The 12,192-nt window shown below is 46.5% G+C and overlaps 1 protein-coding gene across 1 annotated transcript in view; it reads left to right on the top strand.

Moving 5' to 3' along the window:
- LOC143278535 (uncharacterized) overlaps window positions 1-9,884 on the top strand; it is a 12,333-nt gene extending 2,449 nt beyond the window's left edge. The window contains exons 2-6 of the mRNA XM_076583284.1: window positions 1,260-1,786; window positions 2,314-2,552; window positions 2,994-3,168; window positions 4,415-4,840; window positions 7,622-9,884. Coding sequence (XP_076439399.1) covers window positions 1,260-1,786; window positions 2,314-2,552; window positions 2,994-3,168; window positions 4,415-4,840; window positions 7,622-9,703 — 3,449 coding nt within the window. The 3' untranslated portion in view covers window positions 9,704-9,884. The remainder of the gene's footprint in view (window positions 1-1,259; window positions 1,787-2,313; window positions 2,553-2,993; window positions 3,169-4,414; window positions 4,841-7,621) is intronic.
- Window positions 9,885-12,192: the final 2,308 nt, after the last annotated feature.

The raw sequence follows: 12,192 nt of genomic DNA, 5'->3' as shown, positions 1-12,192 counted from the left end.
TGACCTGTTGCACTGCCTCCATGCCTTGTGAACACAAGGGAATTCCATGCAGCAGAAGAAGTGCCCTTAAAAAGGTCGTTCAGCAGTTAAACATTGGGTTTTTTTCTGAAAGTAGAATGATTGGTCTTTACAAACGTATCAGTTGGTCAGTATTGTGTGTGTGTGCGTGAGAGAGAGAGAGAGAGAGAGAGAGAGAGAGAGAGAGAGAGAGTTTGGGGATTTAACTGCAAATACAGTACTGACTAAATTAAACAACATTCAACTATCCCTGTCTACCCTTTGCTGTTGTTGATCTAAATTTGAAAAAAAAGAAAAAATCTTCTTCACTGGGGAAAAAAAAAAAAAAAAAAAAAAAAGTAGCATGACGTCAAGTTCTACACGTGCGCATTTTTGCTACAGGTTGTCAGATCTGGACCTCTGGATTTATGGAAGTCGTTGTGCAAGTTTGGAATGAAATGTGACGTCTTACTGTGAACTGGTCATCAGTATGAAATTACGTCATTCCGAACGTGGCCAAATGATACATAAATAGACATATGTTGAAGCTTTCCCCCATTTTTGAAACTGCACTCTGGTGTCGGAATAACTGGACCCCTTGGGGACAAGGAAATGAAAAGGTCGACTACTCGACTTATCTAAAGCATGGGTAAATCGAACTTTTCTAAAATGAACTTGACTTATCCATGGCATAGACAGGCTGTTGTTTTTGTTTTTCTTCTGGAAGAAACTGGTAATATCTACAACAATTCTTTATCTTATTATTTTTATGAGTGTTGTTGTTGTTACACTGACAGATTGGAAGACGGCAGTGCCTAAACTGCAGCCTAAGTTTTAACCCTTATATATATATATATATATATATATATATATATATATATATATAATGTGTGTGTATGTGTGTGTGTGTGAACTGTAACCCCCATTTCTCTGTCCTTTTCCCTGTCTTGTTTTCCCTGTCATGGGTGAGGGCATCATGTAAAACAGAAAGCTGCACAGGCTGATGTTTAATACCAATTATTTGCAAATTTTGGCTCAGGAGCTCAGGCAGAAGGGTTAAAATTGCTCAGGAACTCAGGCCTCAAAGGGTTAAACTCTCGTTCATCAAGATTTGTGTCTTGCCTTCTCTGGTCTTGTCTCTCTCTCTTGATCTAGTTTCCTCTTTGGTTTCCCTTTCGAGGGATATATGGAGAAAAGTTTGCTTCATGTACTATCCTCAGAAAGTGTAACTCACTCCTTCCTTCCTTCCTTCTCTTTTCCAGGTTACATACAGGTGACCGGAAACACCAATCATCATTATAACAGCTGCACAATCCTGACTCCACCAGCTGGTCACGTGGTCTTTGTGAGCCACAATACATCCTCCAGTTACTCCTACGTTCGGCTTGGTCGTTTCCAAGGTCCCTGCAGACGTCTGTCGTCCACCGGAACATTCCTACCTTTGCCGTTCACCTTCCCAGACAAGTTCCATGGGACAGGACAGCCACAAAATCGGGTTCTGGATAAACTGTATGTTTCCGAAATGGAAGGTGGTGGTGGTGATGGCAAAGTTTGGAAGGGAACAAGGCCTATGACATTGCTTTATGTTTCCGAGGAACGGCAGAGTCTTCGTCTCGTGTTCTCCTTCCAGGGGAGCAGACCTGTGAGGACAGAGTCAGGGTGGAACTGCTCCAAGTCCCAATGGCCCGAGCTGTACCGCCACTTCCCCTGTGACAACCTGCGTCAGTGTGCGGGTGGAGAGGACGAATCCCAGTGCTTCTACCATTCAGAGGACTGCGGTGCTGGCAAAGTGATTCCCTGTGTGTGTGTGTGTGTGTGTGTGTGTGTGTGTGTGTGTTGATCAGTCAGCTTGTTCGGTCCTGATGTGTGTTGGACAGCCTGATGAAGCCCGAGGACAGGGCGACAGAATTCAACTCCACGGGAACAGGACCTGACTTCCTGTTCTTCCATATCAAACTGCTCTATGTTTGTTGCAGACCGCTCTCTGCTCTGCTTGTTGCAGACTGCTCTCTGCTTGTTGCAGACTGCTCTCTGCTTGTTGCAGACTGCTCTCTGCTTGTTGCAGACTGCTCTCTGCTCTGCTTGTTGCAGACTGCTCTCTGCTTGTTGCAGACTGCTCTCTGCTCTGCTTGTTGCAGACTGCTCTCTGCTCTGCTTGTTGCAGACTGCTCTCTGCTTGTTGCAGACTGCTCTCTGCTTGTTGCAGACTGCTCTCTGCTTGTTGCGGACTGCTCTCTGCTCTGCTTGTTGCAGACTGCTCTGTGCTTGTTGCAGACTGCTCTCTGCTTGTTGCAGACTGCTGTTTGTTTGTTGCAGATTGCAGTGGGTAGGAGCTGCTTCATTCTGATAAACGTTGGCTTGGCCAGAAGGCTACGTAGCCCCGTCAAAGGTATATGCAAGTTAGAAGGCGCTCTGCTGCCCACTTTCGATTCCACCCGGCAATGGAGCAGCCTGATCTCCACCCTTCAAGACATCGGACTCCAGGGTCTTCTGTGGATCGACTCGCGGAGTGCCATCATGTCGATAGAGAGCTCAGATACATACTTGAGGAACATGTAAGTTGGGTTTTTTTCCTGTAAAGCGTGCGTGCACTACGCCATTCTTATATATATATATATATATATATATATATATATATATATATATTCCTCTTCCTTATCTTTTGATGGAGCTGCTGTCGTAATGCAGTCGCCAAGCATTAGACACTGACAACCGTTAACTTTGACGTGCATGAGAGAGAGAGAGAACTACTAAAGAGGAATTGTGGGCTAACACACACACACATTCTCTCTCTCTCTCTCTCTCTCTCTCTCTCTACTTCAGAGGATGAACTGAATTCAAAATTTCACGATTCCCATGTATGCAAGGACCAATGCTGTTGTGAGAGAGATCGAATTCTAGCCCAGACAGTCAGGTCTACCTCCTCTGCCGTTCTGATAGTCATAGTCGGACACAACTGACTGTCATATGAGTGATGATGTTCTTGCTCTTTACAGGTATATCAACACCTGGGAATGGCGTGGTGGCGTAGTCGTCTACAGTTTCCATGCTTCATTCCATCAAGAGTGCACTCAAGGTGTCCTCAGCGTCGCCGCCAAGAGTCCCCACAATGAACAGTCCAGCGTCTCCACCACCCTGTGCGCTGATGTACTGTGTCAAAACTGCGTTCTGGTTGGTTTGCTTTGCTTCAAATCAATATCTATAACTAACTAACAAACACAGATTTTTTATGGCGACAGCTTGTTTTGGTGCTTTGAAAATAGAAAACAAATATAAACATGCACGCATAAAAAACAAAAACAGAATATAAAGACAGACAGGCAAATAAAGACAACAGATACACATTTATGCTGACTTCTACACAACATGAAACATACGCTATTGTTCGCGACACAAATGTAAGTATATATTCAGTATCGATTTCATAAGTTGCCTGAAAAGAGAAAACAAAGTTGATTAACGGTTTTTGGTGGTACGGGTGGAAAGAAAGCATCCCAGGCCTCACAAACATGGCATCATTGATGCCGCTCTCAGGTGGGTGACATTCCGTGTCAGCACTCTGCCCTCCAGTCTGCACAAGCTTTCTATAGGGACACATTTTCCGTGAATGGGAGGATAAACACACACACACACACACACGCGCGCGCGCGCACACACACACACACACACACACACACACACACATGTATATAAAATAGAGAAAGAGAGAGAGGGTCTTTTGTCATGCTTGATTCCATAAACCGAGGTCCCGTGTGCACCATGCACGTTAAAGAACCCGCGGCAACAAAATGGTTCTCCATGGCAAAATTCTATACTAAAAAAATCTCTTTGATAGGAAAACAGGTACACTTGCAGGCATGAAAAAATTCTACTGAATAATTTTAAAAGATTGATTGGTACCAATACAGTACGACATAAACGTTTTCGCAAGAGATGTGTGTGTGTGGCGGATGCAATGAAATCGGGCCCTATACTGACCTTCAAACACTCGCCAGACAACGAAAACTGAAGTGGTTTGGTCATGTCACACGCTCCTCTGGTCTTGCTAAAACAATCTTACAAGGCACAGTGAGGGGAGGAAGAAGAAGAGGCAGACAAAGGAAGAGATGGGAGGACAACATTCGAGAGTGGACAGGCATGGAGCTGAGAGACACCCTGAGAGCGGCCGAGAGACGCGAGGACTGGAGAAAGGTGGTTGACAAAGCTTCGAAGGTGCCCCAAAGGATTCGGAATCTGAGGGATCGGTGACGGTGACGGTGTGTGTGTGTGTGTGTGTGTGTGTGTGTTTATGTCCGTCCGTGCGTGTGTGTATGTGTGTGTGTACATGCGTGCGTGTATGTGTGTGTGTGTGTGCGCGCGTGCGCACGTGTGTGTGCTTGTGTGAAGACATGAATAACCAGTGTCTGCATTTTTCCAGTACAGAGCTCTACTGACAGACAGGGTGCTGTGTAGAGTGCCCATGCCTTCAGACGGTGAGCCTGGGAAAGACAGCCACCTCCTCGTGTCCCGGATGGACATAGCAGCGGAGTCACGTGTACCGCTCGTGACTTGCCCTACCGGCCACGTGACACACGTGACGTTGGCCTGTGACCCCCACAGTCTGTGCCTGGGAAAACCGCCCATGAGTAACAGGTCCTACACCGTCATGTGCAAGGTGGCTGCTGTTGCTGTTTCTGCTGCTGCTGTTTCTGCTCCGTACTTCCGGTGTAAGACATCTGGCGGTAACTCCGTGCCCTACAGTGTGGTGTGTGACTGGCGCCGGGACTGTGCTGACAACAGCGACGAATCGTTTTGTGACTTCCCGCCCTGTGCCCCTGGTGCTTTTGATTGTGGTCAGGGACAGGTCTGTCTGTCTGTGTGCTTGTCTGTCTGTCTGTCTGTGTCTGTCTGTCTGCTTGTCTGTTTGTCTGTCTGCCTCTGTCTGTGACTGACTCTCTCTTCAGTTTGTCTTTATATATTTAGATGTATGTCAGGTCAGGGGCATAGCCCTTGCTACTGGTACCATGTAACCCAGTACTACCTGCCGCATGTGAAGTCTCCCAACGACGGACCAGGCAGAGAAGAAAACCGTTCTCGTCGGTATGCGAGATAGTGGGCAAGGGACTGCACAACTCCTCTTCACTAAAAAAAAAATCACCTGTGCTTCAGGCAACCAGGCTGATGTCAGAACGACGAGATGGCCCTTCAACACCCAGCTTTCCCAAGCCTGCGGCGATGGAGAAGTGGTAATGGGGACAGGCAGAGGATGCTGCTGGGAGTTCCTAGTCACGACTCTGCACGCAGGTAGCTGTGGGATGATAGTCGTCCGCCGTAGACTGGGACAGATGCGGCGCCCGTATCATCCCACAGCGTCAGACAGCCCTTTTTAGGGACAGCAGTGCTCTCCCCACATGGGGAAGGGGAGATAAAAGGATCCTTAAACAAAGCCTGCCTCACCTAGTACCTAGTAGGAAACCGCACCTACTTGGACATCCAACACTAGTGGTCAAAAACAACAGAAGAAAAGAACCAGGAGTCATGCCCTGACTCTGTGTGCCTGGAATGTTTGCACCCTTTTGGACAGAGACGACAGACCAGAAAGGCACACAGCACTCATTGCTAGAATGCTTGATCACTACCAGGTGGACATAGCAGCCCTGAGCGAAACCAGGTTTGCCGGTGAAACCCAGCTGGAGGAAGTTGGAGGGGGCTACACCTTCTACTGCACTGGCAAGCCAGATGGCATCCCAAGAATCTAAGGCTTTGCCATACAAACCAAACTTGCACGACAGCTTGACACCCTTCCACGTGTGATATTCGATAGACTGATGACCCTGCGTCTGAAGCTGTCTGAGGATCACTTCGCCACAGTTATCAGCTGCTATGCCCCAACGATGACCAACCCTAATGACATCAAAGAAGCTTTCTATGAGGAGTTCAGCAGCACCATTTCAGCGGTAGACAGAAAGGACAGGCTTATCATCCTTGGGGATTTCAATGCCTGTGTCGGTGTGGACTTCTCCTTGTGGGCAAAAGTCCTAGGACTGCACGGCACTGGCCAGTGCAACTCCAACGCACTGTTTTTGCTCTCGCTCTGCACGCAGTGTGGACTGACCATCACCAACACCCTCTTCCAACAAGCGGACAAGTACAAGAACACATGGATGCACCCCTGCTCCAAGCAGTGGCACATGCTGGACTATGTGTCCGTGGTCTGTGGAAGATCCTTCTCAAGTTTGGCTGCCCAGAGAGCCTTATCCAGCTGATTGCGTCATTCTACAATGGCATGCAGGCGAGAGTACAGAAAAATACTGACATGTTGGGTCCGTTCCCTGTGGTAAATGGAGTGAAGCAGGGCTCCACGTTAGGTCCAGGGTGTTTGAGGCACTGTTGAGAGAGTTCCTCTTTGATGATGACTGCGCTTGCTGCACACACCCATGAGAACATGCAGTTCATTATGGACAGGTTCTCAACCTCCTGCAGACGCTTTGGACTCACCATCAGCCTCAGCAAGACCGAGTCCATGTACCAACCAGCTAGCTCACAGAACGCCAGTGCTCCCCCCCCCCCCCCCCCCCCCCCCCCCCCCCCCCCCCCCCCCCCCCCCCCCCCCCACCTGTATCAAGATCAGTGACACAGAGATCAAGTCATTCGACAAGTTTTGCTACCTGGGCAGCAAACTATGCAGCAACAGAGCCCTTGATGCCGCTGTGAAACATGGACGACGTATCGCCGTCACAATCAACAACTTGAGCAGTTTCACCAAAGATGCCTACGAAAGATCCTCGACATAACTAGAGAGGAGTGGCCTGCCCAGCATCAAAAGCCTGCTGATCCAGTGCCAGCTACGCTGGACAGGACACGTTGTCCACATGACAGACAGCAGGATCCCGAAGATGCTACTGTATGGCCAGCTGAAGGAAGGCCACCGCAAACTTGGAAGACCCTGCAAGCGCTTCAAGGACACCTTGAAGGCAAACCTCAAAGTCTGTGACATAGACATCACTTCCTGGGAAACTAATGCCCTTGACCACTCTCGCTGGAGGATGCTGTGCTCTAGTGGCATAAAGACGTTTGAAAACAAGAGAATGCTGGCCATTAAGGAGAAGTGTTAACGAAGGAAGCAGGGCTCAACTTCTGGAGACGTTTTCCCTTGCAACACCTGTGGGAAGTGCTCCCCATCCAGAATCGGCCTCTTCTCTCATATGAGGACACACACTGACAGATAAGCCTGCCTGCCTACTCATCCGTTGGTCTGACGGGAGACTTCCTCATATTTAGATGTGTGTGTGTGTGTGTGTGTGTGGTGCTGTTTGTTTGTTTGTTTGTTGTGTGTGTGTGTGTGTGTGAAAAGGAAGAATGGAAGAAAGAGAGAAGTGTGTTCATGGCAGCGACAGAGAAACAGACAGACAGACAAACAGACAGACAGACAAGCAAACAGACAAGCAGACAGGCCAGCAGCCAAAGAGAAGACAAAGCAGTGTTCAAGACAGGAGGAGGGAGGTTGGAGAGAAATAACTGGACAATTCTTTGCTTGTTGTTGTTGTTGTTCAGGTTTAGTTCACTGAAGTGACCGTGATTAATTGTGTTTGTGTTCTGCCTTCATTCCGGACATTTCTCTCGGGCATCCACATACCGCTTTCAGTGCGTAAGTCCCAAGCAAGTGTGTGATCACTTTGTCAACTGTAAGAGTGGACGTGACGAGACGTATTGTAATTTACGACCCAGCAACGCAATCAGAACCGTTTTCAATGTCACCCACCCACCAGCGCTCGTCAATTTCGACAGACCTGGAAGTTTCTCTTTGATCGCTCTCCCTGCAAACGTGACACGGTGCCCAGACTCTCACTTCCTGTGCCCTGGAAACGGCTACTGTCTGCCTGTCTACACCAGGTGTAATGGCATCAGAGACTGTCCAGGGCATGAGGATGAATCTTGGTGTAACGATTTCACATGTGAAGGGTTTTACCGATGTCGAGGGAAGACACGAGAAATATGTCTACACATCGACCACCTGTGTGACGGCTGGCCTCAGTGTCCAGAGCACGACGATGAACTGATGTGTGGACTGACTGACTCTTGTCCTGATCGGTGTGTCTGTTATGGGCCATCGTTTACTGACCTGTCTGTCTTTCAGCCTGACACTTTCCCCAAGATACGTTATCTGGACGGCAGAGGGAGTGGACTGACCTTGGATGATATCACGAATCAGACTATGCTGATTCATCTTGGTGCTGGAGCGTGTGGCTGGAGAAACATTAGTGCCATACATCTACCTAATCTTCATGTATTAGATATCAGTGGAAACCTCATACACTATATCAGTTTTAATTACCTTTCACAGTTACGCAATCTCAAAGAACTAGATCTATCTCACAATCCATTGTCTGGAATTTATGTCTCACAAAAAGAGCACATGCTGGAATCCCTGCAGTTTCTGAATCTTTCCCATGTTTCATATCACTTTCCTCACTTGCATCCCTTTTCAGATATCATGCCCCACATTGAAATGATAGACTTCTCTCACAGTGGACTGAAATCTCTTCAAGGAAGTGGATTGTTTAAGACCCTAAAGACCTTAGATCTGCAAGGTTGCCCTGTGTCTGCTTTCAGTCCCAAATTTCTGAAAGAGATGGGTGAACTGCAACAGTTATTTGCTGACAACTTCATGCTCTGCTGTAGGGCAGTGCTGCCTGATGGTTTTGATGGAATGTGCATTGTGCCAGAGGATGAGATCTCCTCGTGTGATAATTTGCTGAAATCTGACTCTTACCGAGCTGCTATCGTGGTCTTTATCATAGCTGCCTTGTTGGGAAACCTGTGCAGCATTGTATACCGTATCTGGTCCTTCTCCTCCAAGCATAAAGTGGGTTATACAGTGTTTGTTATTCATCTGCCTGTGTCTGACTTTTTCATGGGTGTTTACCTGTTGATTATTGCAGTAGCAGACCGTACGTATGCTGGTAGCTACTCGTGGAACGAATATCATTGGAAAAGAAGCACAGCATGTGCAATTTCAGGATTCATTTCCTTGTTGTCTTGTGAAGTGTCATCAATTCTTATCGGCCTCATCACCCTCGATAGATTTCTGGTGATGCGCTTTCCTTTCAGTCGTCTTCGTTTCGGACCAACATCAGCTCACGTGGCCTGCACTTTCAGCTGGGGACTAGGGGTGATCCTGGCCTCGATTCCTCTGCTCCCAGTGACGTCCCACTGGGAATTCTACAGACAGACTGGCCTCTGTATCCCTCTACCAGTGACTAGAATTGACTTTCCTGGACGCAATTATTCATTTTGCATCATGATAGTATTTAACATGGTCATGTTTCTGTGCATTGCTGTAGGCCAGGCTCTGATCTACTGGTCAGTGATGGCCAATACCATGCCAGAAAATGGTCCAAACAGCAAGGAGAATGTCGTTATCAATGACAAAACCAGATCTAAAGAGGCCGCCATTGCTCGTCGCCTTCTGCTCATTGCCATGTCAGACTTCCTGTGCTGGTTCCCCATCGGTGTCTGTGGACTCCTGGCAAAGCTGGACGTTCCTGTTCCAGGGGAGATCAACACAGCAATGGCTGTCTTTGTGCTGCCGTTTAACTCAGCTCTGAACCCTTTCATCTATACCTACACTATTGTGCAAGAAAAACACAGAAAACAGAAAGAATCCCAGCTGCAAAAAATTATTGCTGCACACGTCAAAACTGAAATGTCTGTTTTGAAACGTTGATCTGCAGTGAACAACCTCTGGACAAGGGTTACACCAGTCTTCAGTTTCTATCACTACTACTTCTACTACTGCTGCTACCACTGCTACTACTTCTAACAACAACAACAATAATAATGATGATACTGATGATTATGATAATAATGATAATAATAACAACAAACAATAAATTGAATAATAATGAGGAGGAGGATGATGACGATGATGAGAAGAAGGAGGAGAAGAAGAAGAAGACGAAGAAGAAGGTTGCGCTCTATGCTTCCTTTTATAATGATATCCCGTGATGTATGTCACATGATATATGTCACGTGATGCAGCTGATGTCACATGACTTGTTCATAGACACATGCTCAATGTTATGACGTAAGTCACGTGATGTAGCTGAAAGCTTTTATTGTGAAATAGTATTCTAAGTATTGTGGCTATAACAAAGATTTTGATAACAATAATGATGATAATAATGATAACGATGATAATAATAGTAGTAGTAGTAGTAGTAAGAAGAAGAATGATGATGATGATCATCATAAAAAAATAAAACAACAAGAGCAAATTCTCTAATACCGGTTACTTTGAAACAACTAATTAACAAATGAACAAACAGTATAAATGAAATACTGAATGAACATAACACTATTTCAAAAAATAATTGTTGTTTCATTTTACAATACAGATTCACGGACGGACACATTGTAAGAAAAACACCACACCATTATAATTGATGGAATAACATGGCACACGTGGGAAGTAAAGGAAAAGTTGGACTACAAAAAAAAAAAGTTCGAAAGACCATTTCTAGTAACATTTAAGCATTATATACTGGAACTCTGTTTCTAATGAATGAATACATAAATAGATATAAAAAAATCGCCAGTGTTGGACACATACGTGTAAACACACACACACATACACACACTCCCACACACACACACACACACACTCTCTCTCTCTCTCTCTCTCTCTCACACACACACACACACACATGGACAGAGAGACAGACGTGGAACTTCACACAGTTAATGGTGATCACACACCTTCCACCTCACATAGAATATACCGGAACTTCACACAGTTAATGGTGATCACACACCTTCCACCTCACATAGAATATACTGGAACTTCACACAGTTAATGGTGATCACACACCTTCCACCTCACATAGAATATACCGGAACTTCACACAGTTAATGGTGATCACACACCTTCCGCCTCACATAGAATATACTGGAACTTCACACAGATAATGATGATCACACACCTTCCACCTCACATAGAATATACTGGAACTTCACACAGTTAATGGTGATCACACACCTTCCACCTCATAGAATATACTGGAACTTCACACAGTTAACCAAACCTTGAGCAGGTATGCCTGTTGATGAACCAGAAATACGCTTGTGTCTGTCTCTGTCTCCCTCTCTCTCTGCTTTCCTACTGCTGAGCTGTGAACGCCACTTTACAATGTCCATTATCACCCTCTGCTGCCGGGGACATACTTATGTCTCAGTGAAAACATGGTCACAGGCATGACGGGAACTGCCCAGCAATTTCCAGGTATGTCTACAGACCAGTCAAACCCGATAATGCTGGACATTTTAGGCAGTGTTGGATAATGCCTGTGTGTGGGTTTGACACACAAATACACACGTCTCTGTTCATACGTACGAATGTTGACAAACAAGTTGCCTTTCACACCGGAAACAGACGAAGTGAAATATGGTCTACACACGTCAATGTCTGAAAATGAGTCGTTCCTGTGAGATGACGTGGTCATTCCGGTTTGTTTCTTTGTCAGCAGGGTTATTGTATTGTATTGTATTGTATTGTGTTCTGTTCTATTCTATTCTATTGTGTTGTATTCTGTTGTGTTGTACTATGTTGTATTGTGTTCTGTTGTGTTGTATGCATTGCATTGTATTGTACTGTACTGCATTGTGTTGTGTTGTATTGTATTGTATTATACTGTATCATATTGTATTGCATATTATTTCGCTGCCTTCGCACCATCCTCAGCATCCACTGGAGTGACTACATCACAAATGTCGAGGTCCTGGAGCAGGCAAAGACTATCAGCATCGAGGCAGTGCTGCTAAAGACCCAGCTACGTTGGGCAGGGCACGTGTCCAGGATGGAGGACCACCGCCTGCCCAAGATCGCGCTGTATGGCGAACTGTCCACTGGCCACCGTGACAGAGGAGCACCCAAGAAGAGATACAAAGACTCCTTGAAGAAAGCTCTCGGTGCCTGTCACATTGACCATCGCCAGTGGTCCGCAGTAGCCGCTGATCGAGAGACCTGGCGACGCACCATCCACCAAGCTGTCTCCTCCTTCGAAAACAACCGCAGGGCCAGCCTTGAGGACAAACGCAGAAGGAGGAAGAACCACGGCGCTGCAGCCGCGAACCCAGACCAGACTTTCCCTTGCAACCGCTGCGGCCGACTCTGCTTTTCCCGCATTGGCCTTGTCAGCCATGAGCGTGCCTGCATCA

This window comes from Babylonia areolata, chromosome 2, assembly GCF_041734735.1.
Source record: "Babylonia areolata isolate BAREFJ2019XMU chromosome 2, ASM4173473v1, whole genome shotgun sequence".
In the NCBI taxonomy this organism is placed as follows: Eukaryota; Metazoa; Mollusca; class Gastropoda; order Neogastropoda; family Buccinidae; genus Babylonia; species Babylonia areolata.
Note: the sequence above shows the minus strand (reverse complement) of the source record. Positions and strands in the feature narration are given on the sequence as shown.